This window comes from Platalea leucorodia (genome assembly GCF_965183815.1).
Source record: "Platalea leucorodia genome assembly, chromosome: 4".
NCBI lineage: Eukaryota > Metazoa > Chordata > Aves > Pelecaniformes > Threskiornithidae > Platalea > Platalea leucorodia.
This window is the reverse complement of record NC_138826.1, coordinates 11,206,144-11,224,742: the sequence shown is the minus strand read 5'-3', so window position 1 is coordinate 11,224,742 and position 18,599 is coordinate 11,206,144. Positions and strand designations below refer to the sequence as shown.

Here is an 18,599-nt window from a genome sequence, read left to right as displayed (position 1 = left end):
TTTTCTTAAGAAAATAATGTTGCAAACACTGCAAGATAGAAATCGGACATTTCATTGCTTTCCTTACTGCTAATGAAGCAATATGGGTATCAGACGTAAAGTTCAAGATTATTTTTGCAAACAACATTTTCTTGAACCATTTGTCTTTTTAATGTCCAGTGCATTTACAATTTTGGATATACCAGTGTTCGAATCATTTTCTGTTTAAAGTTACTCTGGAAAGTCTTAAAATGAGGGGCGGGGGGTGGTTTGTAATAGGTTCTGACCCTATAGCTTCGAAATCACTGTGTACGTAACACAGATAATGGAATGGCCCAACACAAATTAACTTGAACTGCAAGCAGACATGTATTTTTTTACTTTTCTAGTATTACCTGTTTACTAAGATTGTATTAGAAAGGCTTTTTCTATACATTTTGCCAGGAGATGACTTTCAAGCAGATAAATATTTCTTTACTTTTTACTTGATTTTGTACACTCTTTCCATCAGTGTAGTTGTTTTTTTTTTTTTTTTTCATCGGGGTGGTGTTTTATATATCATTTTATGTGTACTAGTGCTCAATTTTACATTATTATTGCTTTTTTGGCATCATAATAATTTCTAAGGTAAGAAATTGTAGAGTTACGAAGACAAGATTGCAGCTTCTTTTATTTTTTGGGGAAGGAGGTGGAATATACGTGAACAAACTGAGTTTTTTAACAGAGTTAAAAAAAAATCCCTGATATAAAAACAAAAGAATATTGAAAACAGCAGAAAAAAGAAACAGAAAAAAAATTATTTAGACAAATTTCATTCCAGTTAGCTTGTAGATGAAAGTTTCTTTTTTTAAGTGCTATAATCCATAAAAGAAAAATAACTCCTAGTTCAAATGCTAAGGTCTGTGTAGCGTACTACCAAGTTTCAGAGGGAAAGTGTTTTCAAGGTCTTTTCATGAATGGTGTGTTATGGAATGGGGTCACTCGAAAAGGAATAATTACAGAGTGATCAGAAGATTTCTTTGAAAAGATTGTGCTAGACCTTCTGTGTGGTTTGTGGAAGAACAGAAATCAGTTTTGCTCCTAGGGTGGGCTAACAAAATGTATTGTGTTTTTGCAGCTACTTCTATCTTTGCCCCAAAAGATGCATGCATCACCTCAGCAGTGCACTCAGCTTCTGTAAGGTCATTGCCTAGAAACCAGATCTTGGAGTTGTTAGAAGTACAACATACTGCTGCACTGTTTGACCAATTGCAAAAGTTTAGTTTTGAACTCTAATGAGTCTTTGCTCGTCTCCTGTCTTAGCGCTATCAGTTGTTAAATAATTAATTCCTCTTTGATTGTACCTCTTTTATGTGCTTTTATAAACTTATTTGTATTATTTTGTGTTATATTTTATTTGTAGTCAGCCTCTTCTCTTTGTTTCAGAGCATGGAGTTACTAGAAAGAATTAATTTGAGGAATACTTTTTCACCCTTTGTATAGTGTTCATACTGAGGATCTGTGATCTACAGTAATTCTTATTCATTTGGAATATAGTAATTTGTTCCTGTCAGCACAGGGGCTGGTTTGTTGTTTTAAATTGCTGACTTTTGTTTTTGTTGGCATGCTCCCCAATACAAATTGAACATCTGACAAAAATCTACTTGTATGACAGTTCAGTCGAGATAGGTGCTCTGTGTTGCCTAACAGTACGGTTTGGGGTCCCCAAGATAAAAGTTGACTGAATGCCAAGATTTTAGTAGAGCTTGTTTGTGCAGATAACAGAGGTAATCCATATTCCTCAGGTTTGTAAATCAAACAGACAAAGGAGAAATATGTATGCACACCATTCTCTTTGAGATAGTGGATGGGTAGTTTCTTCTTAATAACAATGGGGACTATCTAACCCCTGAGAACAACAGAAAGCTGACACCAGGGATGTTCCTCTATGAAATTAGAGCGATTATAAGATTCTTAGAATGCTTCTCCCCCTTTAGAAGATAGTGCCTAAATAAATTATTCAGTGGATCTGGTTTGTGGCTCTCTGGCAATTTCTGCTTTTATGGGTTTTTGTCTGTTTAGAACCCAATTCAGATTATCATAGATCTGAAAGTTGATCCATAATACAGTAGAAAAGGAAATCCAGCCACTAGGTCTTGGCTGTGATTTCCAGGGTGATACAGACAAATATATGAGGCTTAGTGGCCATCTATGGAAATACTGTTTAGGAAAGCACCTACTGGTTTCTAATGAACCCATGCAATGATTCTTCCAGGATAAAATGAGATACTGAAATATCCTCTTTTTGATGAGGTGGTTAGATCAATAATGTGAAATCCAAACTAGGAATCCTAGTGGCCTAGCAAATATTTTTTGATAAAATAGTTTTTAAGGTACAATAATGGCTTTTCATCCCCAAATAAAAATGTTCCCCGAGTCAGCTGTACGCAACTATGCATCCCATTTTTGCTGCTTAGCTGTGGATTCTCTTACGTTTTGGAGTTCATGCTCAAGTATCGCTCTTTTGGTTTACTGCAAGAAAAGTTTTTCCCAGGTTGGCAGCCATCCAAGCCATTAATTTAGTCTTGAAGACTTCTTGCTAGTTAAAATACATTAAGAGCATCTTTATGGGCAACTTGTATATACTTTGATACTTGGAAATACTCAGGATATCTTTGAGTATGAAATTACTGTTGTTTTATATAAGGATTTATTAATACACAAATGTACTAGTTAATTCCTTATCTGTTTACTTATAAGCATCTCCTGAAAGACCCTAATTCTTGCTTATTTGTCTCCTATCTGTAGATTTACTGATCTGTTAATTCAAATTCTGTGATCATGCTTTTTTTATGCCTTGCAAAATCTAGCTAAATAAATAAAGAAAAGCATAGATGGTTCATCATACAGTCTGTTCAAGATCAGCTGGAACCATATTTTGATTTTTTTTCTTGATCTTTCAGACTGAAATACATCTTGCCTATTGAGTTCTTTCTTACCTTTTATTGAACTTTCTCCATCTCTTTTGCAGAAAGTTTATAACAGAATACTTCCAACATGCAAACTGATGATCAATACATTTTTAAAACAAGACTATATTGATTTTCATCATCCTGCTGCCAATAAATGTCCATTTGCGATCAGAGTCAACAGTTCCTCTAATGTTCTAGGTCATGCATTATTAGGTATATACATCTCAGTTTAAGGGGAAAAAAAGTATCAACTGTCACCCAACAATCACCTAAGCTTTTTCCCTGGGGCCAGTAATTCAGAAGTCTTTGAAACTGTTGTGATCCCATTATAATGGTTGCTATTCTCCTGTAGAACTATAAAGCTGCCTGTAGTAACAGTGGACAATGGCAATGGACAAATGTCAGCATGTGCTCTTCAAGATGACTGCTCTTGTTGTAAGGCGTATGATCCTCTGTGGGACTTGAGAGAGGGATGTCAGGAGAGGACCCAAGTATCTGAGCAGGGGGAGGGAACCAGTAGGGAATGGCAAAATGAGTGGTGGGAAAGGGAACAAAATACGATGTTTCATCACACTTTGTGATAGGAAGAGGTAAGTATGGTTGCACTGGAGAAGGCATGTGATGAATGGCGGGAAGAAGGTACAAACTGTGAAAGGTGTAAGACTGATGAATGATAGGGACAGGAAAAGAATGGTGGGTACCTCACCTGAGAGTTTAGTAGAATGGTTGCTTTCACTCTCTCTATCTTTGTGTGAGTTCATTTTCTGGTTGAAATTTTAACCTGAGATTATTACATAAATTTGGGTCTGTCCCTGAATGCTTAGGAATCAAAAATCCAGGTATGTGTTACACACTTGGATTTGTTTTCCTTCCATTCCTTATATTCTTTCTGTGTTGGTTTCACATGTGAGGTTTGTGAATTGGAATTGGAAATATTATGTTTGTCATATGCTATCAAGCTTTGTGTTTCTTTGTATCAGATCATTTTTATTTGATGCGAACAGCTTTGTTATACCGGAAGTTTCTAAACTGTGCCATACAAGAACAGCTGGTGGGGTGGAGGGACAGATGTTTGGTCAAATGGTACTGGGCCTTTCTTGCACTTCAAAGGAGCTGAGCGGAGACATAATATGACTATATAGTTCTATTTTTCTAATCTGAGTAATCTGAATATTTGCCATAGTTTATTAAGAGACTGGGAGAGCAAGTGACCTGTATGAGCAGAAACTGGGAAGTGATTCATTAGATAATCTTTGTCTAAACTGTGGAGTTTACCCTGTAAAGATGAGAACCTCTGAATTAAATTCATATTGCCGATATGTGCCCCATGGAAGAGATGTTACAACATACTGTGATATAAATTAATTGCTTTTGATATTTTAATTGTTACCTTCTTTCTTTGGAGCTTCACTTCAGTTTTGTTCAAATGAAACGTGGGATAACTTTTGAATTTAATCTTTGCCCTAATATTGAGGTCTGAACATCTTTCTTCTTGTGCATGAATGCTTGTTCAGTTGCTATTTAAGTAAAAGAAGTATTATATAAGCAGTAACCATCAAGGTTTATTAAGTATGAAGATCTTAGATGTACCTTAAACTCCCTGAACTGCTGATCATCAGAAACTGGCAGTGTCTACTGAAATGAGAACCATTCCATCCCTGCTCTGTTCCTTAAGATTTCCCCTTGTTATCCATTAATGGCCACTATAGGAGGCAGTACAAGTTCTGGACTAATTGAAGCTGTGACTGATATGGCAGTCTTTATGCAGTCTTACACAAAGTGCGGTTTTCCTTAAGGTTCACACTACATTGTCTTGACAGCGAAAATCTAGGCAGCTATAAACAAGATCAATAGAAATGTGTAAGCATTGTTGGTGACAACATAGCAACAGGGACAAAACAGAAATACTCAGTGAATTTTTTGAGTTTGGACATCAATATTTACTGGGAAATGAGCTACTGCCAGTATCAGTGTTTCTCATTATTCTTTTTGTTGTATGTTGGTCCACTTAGAAGCAGAATTTCTGACTATGCCACAGGTAAGGGGAAAAATAACAAGTTAGCTGAAGCCTGTCTATCAGAAAGACACTTTAAATGCCAAATATTTTGTAAATACCGATATTTTGTATAAATGTACTGCCTTTCTGCTACGCTGTGTTACAAGGCTTAAGTTCTGAAGAAATAAACCAAGTAGGCGAGGGGTTGGCATGGCTATTTTTGATACAGATATGTGCATTATAATAATAATTTTTTTCATCCATTTTTTGCACTTCAATAAATGGATATTGTTTATAAGTGTTTTCACTGAATGGTGGAGAGTGAGGAACTCATGCAGATGCAGTATAAAAAGGAGGTGGACTTCAGTTAGATAAATTATAGGTAGTGGATTAGTTATTGACTTTTATCTCAGGTAGTATAAAGCAAGAACTGCTAATCATCAGCTTGTGTTAAACTAGAAAATGCCGTGTCTGAACATCGGGCTAGTATTTTATCATATTAGCTATTGATTTAACACAGCATGAAACAATTGGTTCTGTCCCAGTAGTGCCTGGTGGGGAGCAGTGAAGGTACAGATTTACTCCTCCTTCAATCTGCTGCAAACTTCAAAGCCCAATTGTGACCACTTAGCTACTAAAATTACTAAACTCAGACAATTTTTCTCTTTTTTAGAGAAGGCAATGTGTCTCTGTGTAAGTACACATGATCTAGAGGGAAGGAAAGGAATCCCAGCTAAATCATGTCAGGGCAAAAATAAAAAATTCAGGAAGCACGGACAGCAAGATCCCAAAATCGGTTTTGACTGGGCTGTGTTATACATGAAGTATTTTTCATTTTCCATTTTATTAATCAACAGTTGGAGCTAATATATTTATGGTCCACAATACTTCCACTGAAATACACAGAATGAGCACCATGTGGGTATATTTGTATGCAAACCACCTTAATTATGCTGGTTTTCTATTTAATTATTCTTTGCATCAAGCATTATTTTATTTTGTATTTAATGGTAAAATCAGAAATTGTCCTCTGCTATTCTCATTTAATAGGGTTTTTCATATTATGATTAATATTTTTAGGGCTCAACTGAAATTTTCTTATTCTGTGTATTATTTTCAGAAATCAAAAGGCATGTATTGGTATACGGGTGGAAAGATGCATCTGAGAGAGTGTGTGTATGCTCAGGGAAAAAAAGGACAGTGCCTAAAATAAGTCTTTATGCACTAAAAAGTATTTTTGGAAAGGCCTGCTTAACTTTCTTTGGTTTAAAATACATCCTGTCAGGGTGGCTCAAATGTAGGTGGGACAATTCAGCTGCCTTGGAAACATTTCATTCATCTGCCTTGCCCTCATTCTAAGTGTCCAAAATGAGATCTGTCTTTATGGCTTCCTTCTGGTTTTTACTCTTGGAGTTCATATTGGACAAAATGTATAATTTGTTAATAGACCTGAGCTCTGTAGCAAAATTGTACTATTAATATGGAAAGTCTAAAAGCCTAAAAAATACCAGCTTTCCTAGGCTTTACGTACTGTGAGAAATCCAGGGAGTGGGAGAGCTGAAAAAGATGATGGTAGCATTCAAGAATGGCAACTGCTTTAGCCCAATTCTGGATTTTCATTACTGTTGCCAGTCTCCGTAGTGTCTGGACAGAGAGTGCAGGTATGGTCTGGTAAAGACAATTAAGTAACAAATGGAGGAAGGAAGTAACACTTGGGTGCTTCTTTCTGGAAAAGGAAGGAGCTGGTAGGAAATACCAGCAGATGTCTTGTTACCGTTAGCAACGGGAACCTAGGCTCCAGATGGAAATACCAGCTCAAGCAAAGATGTTTTAATGAACGTTTCATGTTTTGGTTTATCTGAGCTGTTTATCATCCATTACCATGGTGTCAGCTAATTAGTCTGCTTCACTGGCTTTGGGAGCACTCTCTTTAAAGGTTGGCCCTTATAGTATAAACTTCGCCCATCGGAGGAAAATGGCTCCGTATTTTCATTTTCTCGGTTCATCTGTCTGCGGTCCAACACACTGGAGTTTATCTTTTGTCTCAAAGATTTAGCAAACGTTTATGTTAATTATGAACCTACCACACAGCATAAAGTCTTTGGACCACAAGACAGTCTGAAGTACATGATCCTGATGTGTAATTGCTCGTTGTCCTCTAAATAGCATATGTTGGATAAATGATTCACTGAAGTTGCGTGGTAATAGGCATTATTAAAAAAAAAAAAAAAAGGAAAAAAGAAAAAAGGAATGAAAGCAAGGTTTTAGTAAAAAAAAAAAAAAAAAGGAACCACTATAATATGAGTTTGGTCATTACAACAAGGAGATGAGTAGAGATGACCAATGAAGATTTCATAAAAGAAGCTTAATCTTGGTGTTGTACTGGAAATGGGCACTAGGAGTTCTCTATTCCACCGTTATCCTTAACAATTTTCCCTAAAAGGTAGTTTTGCAGAGAAACTTGTAGCTTATTTTTGTAGCCTAGTTTTGCTGGTCTTCAAATTGAAGTTATTAGTATCTAGTACAGACTTCTGGAGAAGAATAGCCTATGTGACATTAGTGACTGACTTCCAATGCCTGACGTGACTTCTTAAAATCTGTTTTAGGAGTGAGAGTCCTCTAGGATTTGATATAGAGACTGAATTGTCTTAAGTGACCATATTGACATCCGTAAACATTTCTGCAGATTAGCCTGAACATGAGTTGAGGATCAACTTATCTTTCTACAATAGTGGCTTAATTTTGGCTGTTCCTATTCTCTGCATCCAAATTTTTTGTTGATGCCACAGTCTAGACGTGTCTCTTTTGCCTCCAAGTCCAAGTGTGGACCTGTGCTATAAACAACAGAATTTATCCCAGTTAGACCCTGTACACCCAAATAGATAGTCAAGTTGTGGCTTACTTTGAACCTGTATCAGGTGTGGTCTTAGAGCTGAGGTATCCTTATTTTCAAACTGTCGTCTGAGTTGGGAGAGAGGGTGTTCTCCCCTCTCCAACCTTGCTCTTGCCCTTTCTTCCAGCATTGCCGATTGAAATGACTGTGGTAAATAAGGGTTTGCAAGTTGCAAAGCCTTTGTCAACAAATTAGGCAAGTATATGCCAATGTTTGCTATACACACCAAGGCAAATGGCACTAACGCCATCCAACTTTTAATTTAGCAAGCTAGATTATCAGACTGGTCTTTGAACACACAGTGTGGTTACAGGGAAGCACTAGGCTTTTCTGGAAGGCGAGTCTGAGAAGGAATGAACTCAAGTGATCTCATGCACAATTTAGAGGAGTTTCCATTGACTGAATAGGCAAGTCGGTTAACTTAGCCAGCTAAGTAGATGTGTAAAGATAGGTTTTATAATGAAATATGATAGTATAATAATGGTCATTTGAAGGAATCAATAGAAAGGAGTTCTATGAAATACTGAAATTAGAGTACTGAAAAGCATATTACAGGAACAGACCAGCAGATGTAGGTAACAGTAGGCAGCAGAATAGCTGCAAGTTGGCAGTGCAAAAGGCAGACGTCACTATATTGGCCTACAGAGAGGTTACAGTTAAATTTGCAGGAATACTTTTTCACCCTTCATGCGTCAGCTGCTGCCTGGCATATTTTTTTGAGATTATGGCATAAGAGTAAAAAGGCAGACAAACTGTTGTGCAGAACAACCTAAAGCTAAAAGCACCTTGGATAAACTGATTTCTGATGAAGGAATAAAGTAGTGTATATGTAGGGATCAAAATCTGGTACTAGGACTTGGTAATTCAAACAAATAAAAAGATAAGTAGTTATAATTTAAAAAAAAAAAAAAATATATATAAACACCAAGCTAAAGGGAGTTATTCATTGTTATGTTTGGAAAGTGCTATCCAAGCCCAAGCGATGCTTATCTGAAGTTTTTCATGCTTGGATTTATAACTCTTGTATTTCATTATATTATTCGTCTGTAGATGTGGTCTTGTTAAATTGGAAGTGATGGTAGTGAATTTTTGAGCATCCTCTAAAAAATAGAAAGGGGGAGAGATCAGTTCCAAACCTTTGAATTTTGAAAAAATTTTCCTTTTCTAGGTTATTAAGTTTAAAAGGCAGAGCTCAGGTAAATGTAAGCTGTTTTTCTAAATACAAATGTCTTTTGCACAATAGAAATCATCCTCTGTTACTCCTTAAATTCACAGAAACGATGAGTTGCAATTCTCTCACAGGTCACCTGTTTTCTTCCCTACCTACAGCACGTGCAATCTAGCAGGTTGTTTAAGCATCAGCCATGTTGGTGACATACATGGTCTGCTGGTCATCAGTTAGAGATGGAAGTAGTTTTGTGGGCAGAAGCTGCATTTTTCATGACCAACATAATACACTGTGTTGTATCCTCATGGGAGTTTCCTTGACCTTCCTCCCTGCCCTCACCCCATAATGAAACTAAAAGTGTGTTTGATGATGATTATTGAAAAGAAGATTTATAGACCTGTGACTTCTACTTAAAATGGGTGATAGTATCTCTGCATTAATTTCACGTTAACACTTGAAGTTTGATTTCTCTCTGCTGTTGTAGGAAGCCAACAACATTTGGCAGAGTGGTGGAATACAGGTTTTAAGTTGTGCATTTCTCCTTCAGACTTGCCTGCAGTCTTTTTTGTGTGCATGCAGGGAAGGCAGGAAGGATGGGGAGTGGCTTAGACATTGACTTTTGATAGCCAACGCGTACTGTTGAATTGATTCTTTCAATCAGAAGTTTCAGATTTGTAGAATATTTTTTATTTCCTTTTCGACAGAAATGTATCAGCTTTGATTTTTTATTTTCATAAGGAAATGCTTGAACGTCCAGCATTGCATCAGGTTGTATATTAGCACTATGTAATAGTTTTCCTACTTCTTAAACACAATTGATAAATACTAAGCTACTTAGGAACTGGAAAACCCCTTTCGAATTGCAGTCTGAAGTGTCTAGTCTATTGTTCCTGGGTCACCTTTACAGAGAAATGTAGAAGTTTTGAAAACTGAAGTTTGAACACGGTTTCTTAGGCGATTTCAATTATTTTAGTTCCTGAATAAGTGTTTTTGTGTTTCTGTTTAAATATAAGCTTTAAGATTATTAAGTAGGATCACTTATTTTCTTCTAAATTTGTTAAACTGTATCTTTTCCATTTCTGCTCAGCAAAAAATACTTAGGTATCTATTCTGAAAGGCAGAGATGAAAGTGTAAATTCTGCAATATTTCGTAGTCCATTTGAGGATCAGGTCACTTTTTTCCCTTTGCTTTTAGCAAGAGCAATGACAAAACTGACTACTCTCAAAGAACACAAAATAAAATCTGATTTATTCCTACAAATTATTTCTGGTTATGCTAATCTCGAGTAATTATTTACATCTAGAGCAGGGCCAGACTCTGAAACAGATGCCTGAAGATTTTTTTAAACCATTTCTGTATACTAGGAAATTCTAATGAATTTTGTATGCAAACAGATGTTTGTGGATAAATAAACCTTTTTTGTTTGTTTATGAGTATTTCACCAAAAAAAATCTGTTTAATCTGTTCTTAAAACTTTGAGCCTGAAAAATGGAGAGGCTGGGACGAAAGGATTTGCTGGGCCTTTTGTCTGAAATGCACCTAGGTTTGCTTGTCTGTTCAGGGGGCTGCTTAGCATTTAGGAGGAGGAAAGCTATTTTTTAGTTTAGGTATGAAAATGTGCGTTACTTTATATCAATTATTTGGCTGATGGCTGAAAGTGCATTGGAGTGAGGGGGCATTGGCTGGTTCTGGCCTTCGCTAATGGGAACATTTCAGAATGTGGATGAGTAATTAAAGTATAGAATGCAGAAAATTAGGCCAAAATTGAATAGAAGTGAATAAGTATGCGTTCTGTTGTGCAGATGTTGGAAACAGATTATTTTGGATACCTCTTTCTATCTACATCTTATTTGGTTACCACGTAAAAATCGGTCATACACCATGTAGATTGTTTCTCTTCCCATTGCCTTTTCTGTTGCGATGTATCTGTATAGGTAGTAATTCAGCAAAATATCCTGTCTGCCAGGTGTGGGAACTAGCTGATTGTATTGTAATACCAGATCATTACTTAATTCATATGCAACCTAGCCTAGCACATGGAAAGCATTATAAATCTATTTACAGTGTGGCTGGTCTGATGATAACATTGTATTAAATTCCCAGGTGAGGCAATTTAAGCAATTGCTTTGCCATGTGTAGGCCATGGAAATTAACTTCTCATATGCTTTAGTAATAGACGAACTTCATTGTTATGCTCAAATTAGTAGTATAGCAGAATTCTTACAGTCTGGTTACATGTACCCTACTTCACATGTAGAATCATACAGGGGGGTGGTACTGCAGATCACAGATCTTAATTATTTTAAGCTGAGTTAATTCATTTCAATTCTAATTTAGCTGTGCTTGCCCATGAACACATTCTGTTCTATTGGGAAATGTTAAAGCTTGGGTCAAGTAGACAGATTGTTTAAAGCCAAATTGCCAGACAGAACTGAGCAAGTGTATCTGTTTGAACAGGGCTTTAAGAAAATCACCCAATCAGTATGCAAAAATCCTGTTCATAAACCGAGAGAGATCTGCCTGGAATCAGAAATTCTTCCTTGTCAGAAGGTCTGGGTACTGTAGTACATTTAAAACAGCCCCTGAAACTTTCTCTGTCTTGAAGTTCTTGTAGGAAGTAGCTTAACCCTTTTGTGTCGTCACGTGTTTGTGTGCATGCTACATTTGAATGCAAACATGTACACTGACTTAGAAACACTTGTGTGCTTAGACTTTTTGTCTACGTATATACAAGAAAATGCAAAACACAAGGAAAACTTCTATATATGACAGACCTTTACAGACAAAAAAACTGCACACAGAACCTCTTAAACCTATGTTGAGCCGCCCAGAAATGCCTTGGCTTACAAACTCTGTAAAGCTTCTGTCTTTTCTAGAAACATACATATAAAGTACCAGTAGGCAGTGGTAACTGACAACTAAGACTAAAAATGTTGACAATTTCTTGATTTGCCTGGTTAGCTTATGTATAGAAGTCATTAACTATTTATAAAATGCATTATGAATTGGGTTCCTTCAAACTGTAGCAGAGTGTGTGACATTTCCAGCTCAAACTATCATTCTTGCATTTGGCTAAAGTACATATTAATAAACAGCTGATAGTTATGAACTAAAAAAAAAAAAAAAATCTAAAAATTATTTAATTATTGAGTCCGAAAGACTCAATCAATAGCCACATCTAAAAGAGTTAGCCAATATTACTTTAATAAAAATAAGAATACTAATTCAAGATATTGATATTTTGGACAAATCCTGGAAGAACAAATGAACACTTTAGTTCAAAGGCCTTTCCTTTTATATTATTGATTCATTTGGTAGTGAAACTGTGATCAAAAGTAGTATCAAATTATTTATTGATTATGGCAAAGAGTTATACCTAATTGTAGTCAAAGGGTTATTTCTTTTAATATAATTGCTGATTTTCAGATCATGACAGATTATTGCAATAAAAGAACAATGATGCAAATATATTTATTAAGTTCAGTGGTGATGATATAAAGGATTATAAGGGGCCTTTAAAATTGTATTGCTGTTAACATTTATTTCTTTCCCATGAAGAACGTTCTTTTTCCTTTCTTCCATGCAGGCTCTTATGAATGAGAATATCAGCCAGTTAAATCTTTCAAATAAATGATGTGTAACCAAGGACCATCTCAGTCTCTACATATAATTAGGCAACTTGTTCACTGGAGAACAAGCTTATGAAGCATCATGCTCCTCATCTCAGTCTAATAATGATAAATACATTCAACACTAACAGAATCAATGGGGCTGAGTCATTTTGTGAAATTGGGAGAGGCTGTACAGTTGAACTACTAGACCTTAAATGGGAAGATTGAATCTTAATCAGAAAAGATTAGATATTTATTGGTATATATTTGTAATTTCCTTCCTTGTTTGATATGTATCAAATAAAAATAGGAAAATAATGTAATTGAGCAATCTATGCCAATTTGTTGGCTTTTGGTGAAAAAAGAGAAAAACAAAACCTATCTCCATATGATATTCTTGCATACTGTGGAGTGTTTTAGTCCCCCATAGTGATGAAATGAATAATTTAAACAGGCAGCTCTGATACCACAGCCTGTTTAAAGGTTCTCATTTCCTTTAATGCTGTAGACTACTTTAGCTTGGTTAGTATGAAACTGTGACAGCTGAGATCTCCAAAAGATTTGGCACAATTCAGCTCTTGTAGTAGGTCCATGGTATGCTTTGTCCTCACTACGTACATCTGTAGCTTTAGTATATAATCTAGATCTGAACACGAGCAAGTGAATCACAAATTGGTAAGCATTGTAACAATGATGATGGTAATAAAGGGTGAACTACACAGGATAAAAAGCTAAAATGTGTTGCTCTGAGATGACAAATACAAGGCTTACTTCGCTGCTAGGTTCCTAGTGTAAGGGGTGATCCACTTCCAAACTTCTTTGTCACAAAGGTAATGAATTTCCCTGTGCTCACTATAATTTCTAGTGGGTTGTTTCCTGTGCGCCAGTCCAAAGCGTGTTTTTTGGCATGATTGTCCGGTTTGGGAATGTTTGATGACGGATTTCTTTTTGCTGAGTTCTTACTGGTAGTGACTACCACAGCAGGGTGTGAGGGAAGCTCCCATCAATAAAGGAAGGCCCTAGAGCTTAGTTCTTGCTGCTCTTGGGTTTCTTCCCCTGATGAAGTGTAGAACTAATCATAACTGCACTCAAATAGAAAAAGATTATAGACAATATGTTAAAAATCCTTTCTCTCTTTTAATGGTGAATGTAGGAATATTAAACAACTAAGGACCTGTTATTTGGCCAACAAAGAAGTTGCAAGCTGGGCTGATGTTCTCCTTATGGACTTCCCCATTGTTCTACTGCATGTTGTGCTACCTTGGTAGTCTTCAGACATTTGCTTTCCATTGCTCAGCACTTGATCTAGTTTAGAATCAGTATGATGATCAGTTCATGAGCAAATCTGGTGCTCGTAAGGTGTGAGTTACAACTGTCTGTCATAATGATCTAATGAATGACTGTCTCAGTTTTGTGGCGTTTCCATGAACTGCTGTGAACCAATGTCTCCTTGTACTGCTGTTTCCTCTGCTTTCTTTTGACCTTTGATTTCTGGTCCTTTCCCTGTAGGCCTTCATAGCCTTAGCAGCATAGGAAACACTTGTTAATTTTCTACGTCTTTAAGTTCAACTATGTTTGTCAAATGTGTGTTGTTCAGGTTTTGTTTTGGTTTTTTTTATATATGGGAAAAGCTCAGTCTTCCTTTCCTATTTAGTGGCATCACTGCAGTGTTACTCTGGGTTCTGCGTCCAGCTAGCAAGTGTTATTCAGACAAATACATTTGGTTCCTACACATGCGTTTCTTCAATGCTTCTGATATCAGTGGATATTGCTTGTCAAGGTTACCTGATTATCAGAACTGGGATCATACATTATGTACCTTGAGCTTCACTGAAGCAGCTTTCATTGCTGAAAAGTTGAGGATGTGACTGTCGTAGAAATGCTAAGGTTTTGCCATGCAGATTTGTCATAATACAGCAGTTGAACTTTTTAATAACTTTTACTTGCAGATTTTTTTTTATCAAATAGATATCCATTAGGGGGCTCTCGAGGTTTAAGATGATCAGCCTTGATACCAATGGCTTCCGAGCTTTACTTCCTAACCCTTTTTTCTTTTTGTTTTACAGAAAAGGTCACGGATCGCCTACAGTGATGAGGTGCGGAATGAGCTCCTAGGGGATGACGGGAATTCCTCAGAGAACCAGGTAGGATGCTAATCAAGAAGCCCTAGTGGGTGGCTGGAGGGTGAAGGAGGTCACTGGCACACTGGGCTTCTCAAGCTGCTCCTTAACAGCATTAGCAACAACTCATGTGGAAGTGATACTGTTTAATGCAAAGCTGGGGTCTTAATCAACTTCAAAATGTTTCTTGGAGATCTTACATTTAACCCTTTAACTTGTGATCACTGTCTGCTATCTTAAAAAAAATCTTTTCTTCTCTTTTCTTTATTATTTAGTACTTAAGAAATAACTTGAAACGCGCTGTTTGCCGACAAAGCCAAGGTCTTCACCTCAAACACATGTAAAAGGAATAAAAAAGTACATAATGCAGCTTTGATAATAATGCAGTATAATTAAATCAACACTGGCAGGCAAAACAAATGAAAGTGCGCTCTCAGAATTAGGCAGTACCCCACTCAGTTTCCTTGTGTGATTCCTTCCCTAAACAGATTTTCTCTCCTTGTACCAAAAACACAAGTTGTACTAATAAAAGCACGCTTTCATAATGCATGTTGTACTAGAATGCAGAGTGCTATCCATCTCTTTTAATGAAGGAAAGCTTGATAATCCTGAGGCTTTTTTAAAATCTTGTACCCGTATTGTTGTTCTGGACACTACAGTGAGGATCCTACTAGACTACTGAAAATTACAAAGGCAACATTATAGTCAGGGGACTTTGACCCACCTGTTAATATTTCTTTTGGTGCTGAAACTTGTTTGACAAGCTCTGTCTGAAAGCAGAATGTTTCTTTTCTTTTTTGAAAATCATGTCAGCTGTAATCAGAGTTGTGCATTTTGAGTTAGAAGTTAGTTGAAAGTTTTCTTAAATATCAGATTTTCTCTTCTGACCAGACAGAATTTAAATTATTTTGGATTTTGTTAGAGAAGCTTGTTTAAATGGTTGCTTGATAAATGCAATATTAAATAAGGAAACAGAACAGAATCATGTTCTGAAATTTTTAGTATCTTCTACCCTCAATATAAGTTCAGTTCCACTAAGGATTGGGAAAAAGAAAGACTTGGAGACTTATCCCAGTACAATGAATTTTAAAACACAGACGCCTTAAGCCTTAATCTTACACAGTATTTTAAATGTGCTGTGTAAGTTTTAAACTCTGTAATAGACTTTAATACATACATTAATGAAATTATGCACAGGGCACAATACGTCTGTAGACTCTGTAGTGTAAGCAGCTCTAATATCTATGTGAAGGGTTAAATTTATAAGATATTAATCTTCATATTTATATATCATAGCAAGGGGAGATTCCAAAATTTGAATAAAATAACGAGGGGGTTTTATCCCTAAATAATGAGTTTACGGAAAGGATGATTTCAGGGAAAAGAGTTTCACAGTCTGCCTGTGAAAGTGTTAAGATTCTCATTTGATTTCTTTTAAGGTGCTGCTATTTTTACATTTCAAGAAAAAATTGTGTGAATTCAGACATAAAAGGGCAATTGTGATAAGAAGCTTTACTTATAACAGAATATCTTATGTGTAGGGATGAGATAAAATATTTTATTTTCACTTTTTAAGGAATGGTTAAATAACTGGGTCACATGTACACTTTTGGCGAGTTATGATCTTTTTTCTAAACTTGATGGAAGAAACATGGTCTGATCTCAAGGAACCAAAAGATACTTTCAACCATTTGTCAACATGAGTTTTTTCTTCCAAATGACCACTTCTTAAATGGAAAAAAATTTTGGGTGGTAAAGGAGTTTAGTTAGTAACCCAACTTGAAATTGTTACCCCCATACCTTTGAAAGTTCTGAATTTCTTTCTTTTCTTCCTTGAAAAACGTTATGAAATATCACCATGATGGAGTCAACTAACTTCTTTTAAATATGTGAATGCCAGTATTTTAAAAAATATTATTTATTGTGTTATTCCAATAATCAATATTAGTCTTTTTCTTATGAAATATCATTATTTGTATTTGTACTTATATGCATGTAGTTATGAGTACAAGCAGTTAGTGCAAGAACTTCAGTCTGATGTTGAGCTTATCAGAACATGCAGCTATCCAAATCAAGTGTAAGGTTTGGGTATGTACCATGTAGTGAACATGTTATCTCGACATATTTAACTCGGTAACGCCAGGTCTAATACATTTTCACTCCTACACATTGTTACATCAATAGAAAGCTTGAACTAGGTGACGAAAGGATGCTCAGGTATAACTTACAGCCATACAAAATATTTGAAGATGTTTCGAATTCTTGCTTTAATTTTGTCTGATGGAAATAAATATAGGTAGATGGACTGACCCTCAGCCTAATATTATGGGACTTTCACTTATCAATCAGTTTGAGTTAGGTTGAATTAGTTAAACTGAAAGGTGGTGGTTTGTTTTTGTTTTTTGTTTTTTTTTTTTTTTTTTCCCCAATTCGGTCACCGAACTTTGAAAGGGGAGAGGAGAGGAGGAATTTCGCCTCTGACAAAGGAGTTGTTAAAATAAGTTGCCAGTTCAGAATTGCTTCTGTACTAATCCACAAATATTGGTAAAATCTGCCAATAGAAATGCTGAATATCTGATTAGACTGGGGTGTTGCGCAAAGGAAATGAGATATGAGCCGTACATTTTAACTATGGTCTTTGTCATCGTGATAAATATTTGCAAAGTATTTTTGGTGGAGGGAGAAGAAAAAAGGAACTTGATGTATACTGGCTAGTACAACCATATTAAGTACCTAGAAATAAATGGGGCACAATTTGCATCCTTTCTTTATTCAACTTCTAGTTTTTGAGTTGAGTTTCAAAGGTACAGTTACAGCAAAACACTGCCAAGTTATAAGCTGTAATGAATAGGGTCATAGGTATGAGTTTCCAGTTGTTCTCCCAAGAAGAAAGATTGAAGTACAAAGAACAGACTGAAGAATTGGAAAATTATGATTGGTCTTTTGCTGTCTTCTTTTTTCCTAAATGTCTCCCATAAGTAGCTGTCATCATGTGTAGAAGACAAGAACTTAGAATACCGTGGCCTTATTAATGATTATACCAAGGTTTAACTAATTTTACCAGATAAAGCATATAGAAACTTCCTGTAAGAAGTTATAAGAATCACACAATACTGCTATTCAAAGCTTTTTTTTTTTTTTTTAAATAAATGCTTCTTTGTTTAATGAGATAAATAGTGACTAAATGCTCTTAATGCATTTAGGGTTTAGTAAAGTCATTGCTCAGTATATTAATTTATTCTTAATTTGAATCAGGTGAATGTAGTTAGATGAGGCACATAAAGAGGCTGAGAATCAGGAGACATCCCTTCTCTCATCAAAAAAAACCCACCTCACAACGCCAAACCCAAAAACCTACTGTGTGCTTTGGGTTGTTATTTATTTTCCAGGAGTGGTCTTAAACGAGCTCTGTTACTTTCAAGTCTTATTTGTCATTCTGGCCACCAACGTTTATCAAATCCCTTGAAAGTTTTGAGCTTTTCAGTGCAATGATACACTACTTAAAGTTGTGGCTTCACTTTAATAATCGTAGAACTGTTTCATGTGGCAATTCATGTTTTTTAGAAAGTATATGTTGGGTTAAATCAGAAATCTTTCTCGACCAAAATAGTATCAGGTACAGTATTACCAGCTTCCTTGATATATAACAGTATTCCTTTCTCTTTCGCAACTATGTTCATTAATAAGTTTAAATAAATTTGCATCAGGTTAAATTGCATGTTCATATACACATACACTGTATATGTGATTTGTGGTGAACAAATATTTTGTGGCTACTTAATTTCTGACTACAAAGTTCTTATAATATTAGATTTGGGCTTGCTGTGCATAAAGTGTGTCAAACTTCAGCTACAGACCAGGGGGTGAAGTTGGTCAATTT

General features: G+C 35.9%; 1 protein-coding gene across 2 annotated transcripts in view; it reads left to right on the top strand.

Annotated features, from left to right (window-relative positions):
• The window catches only part of VTI1A (vesicle transport through interaction with t-SNAREs 1A), a 274,146-nt gene that overhangs the window by 41,934 nt on the left and 213,613 nt on the right, over positions 1 to 18,599 (top strand). For both annotated transcript variants that reach the window (XM_082308622.1, XM_082308623.1), the window contains exon 4: positions 14,666 to 14,743. In XM_082308622.1, the coding sequence (XP_082164748.1) occupies positions 14,666 to 14,743 (78 nt within the window). The remainder of the gene's footprint in view (positions 1 to 14,665; positions 14,744 to 18,599) is intronic.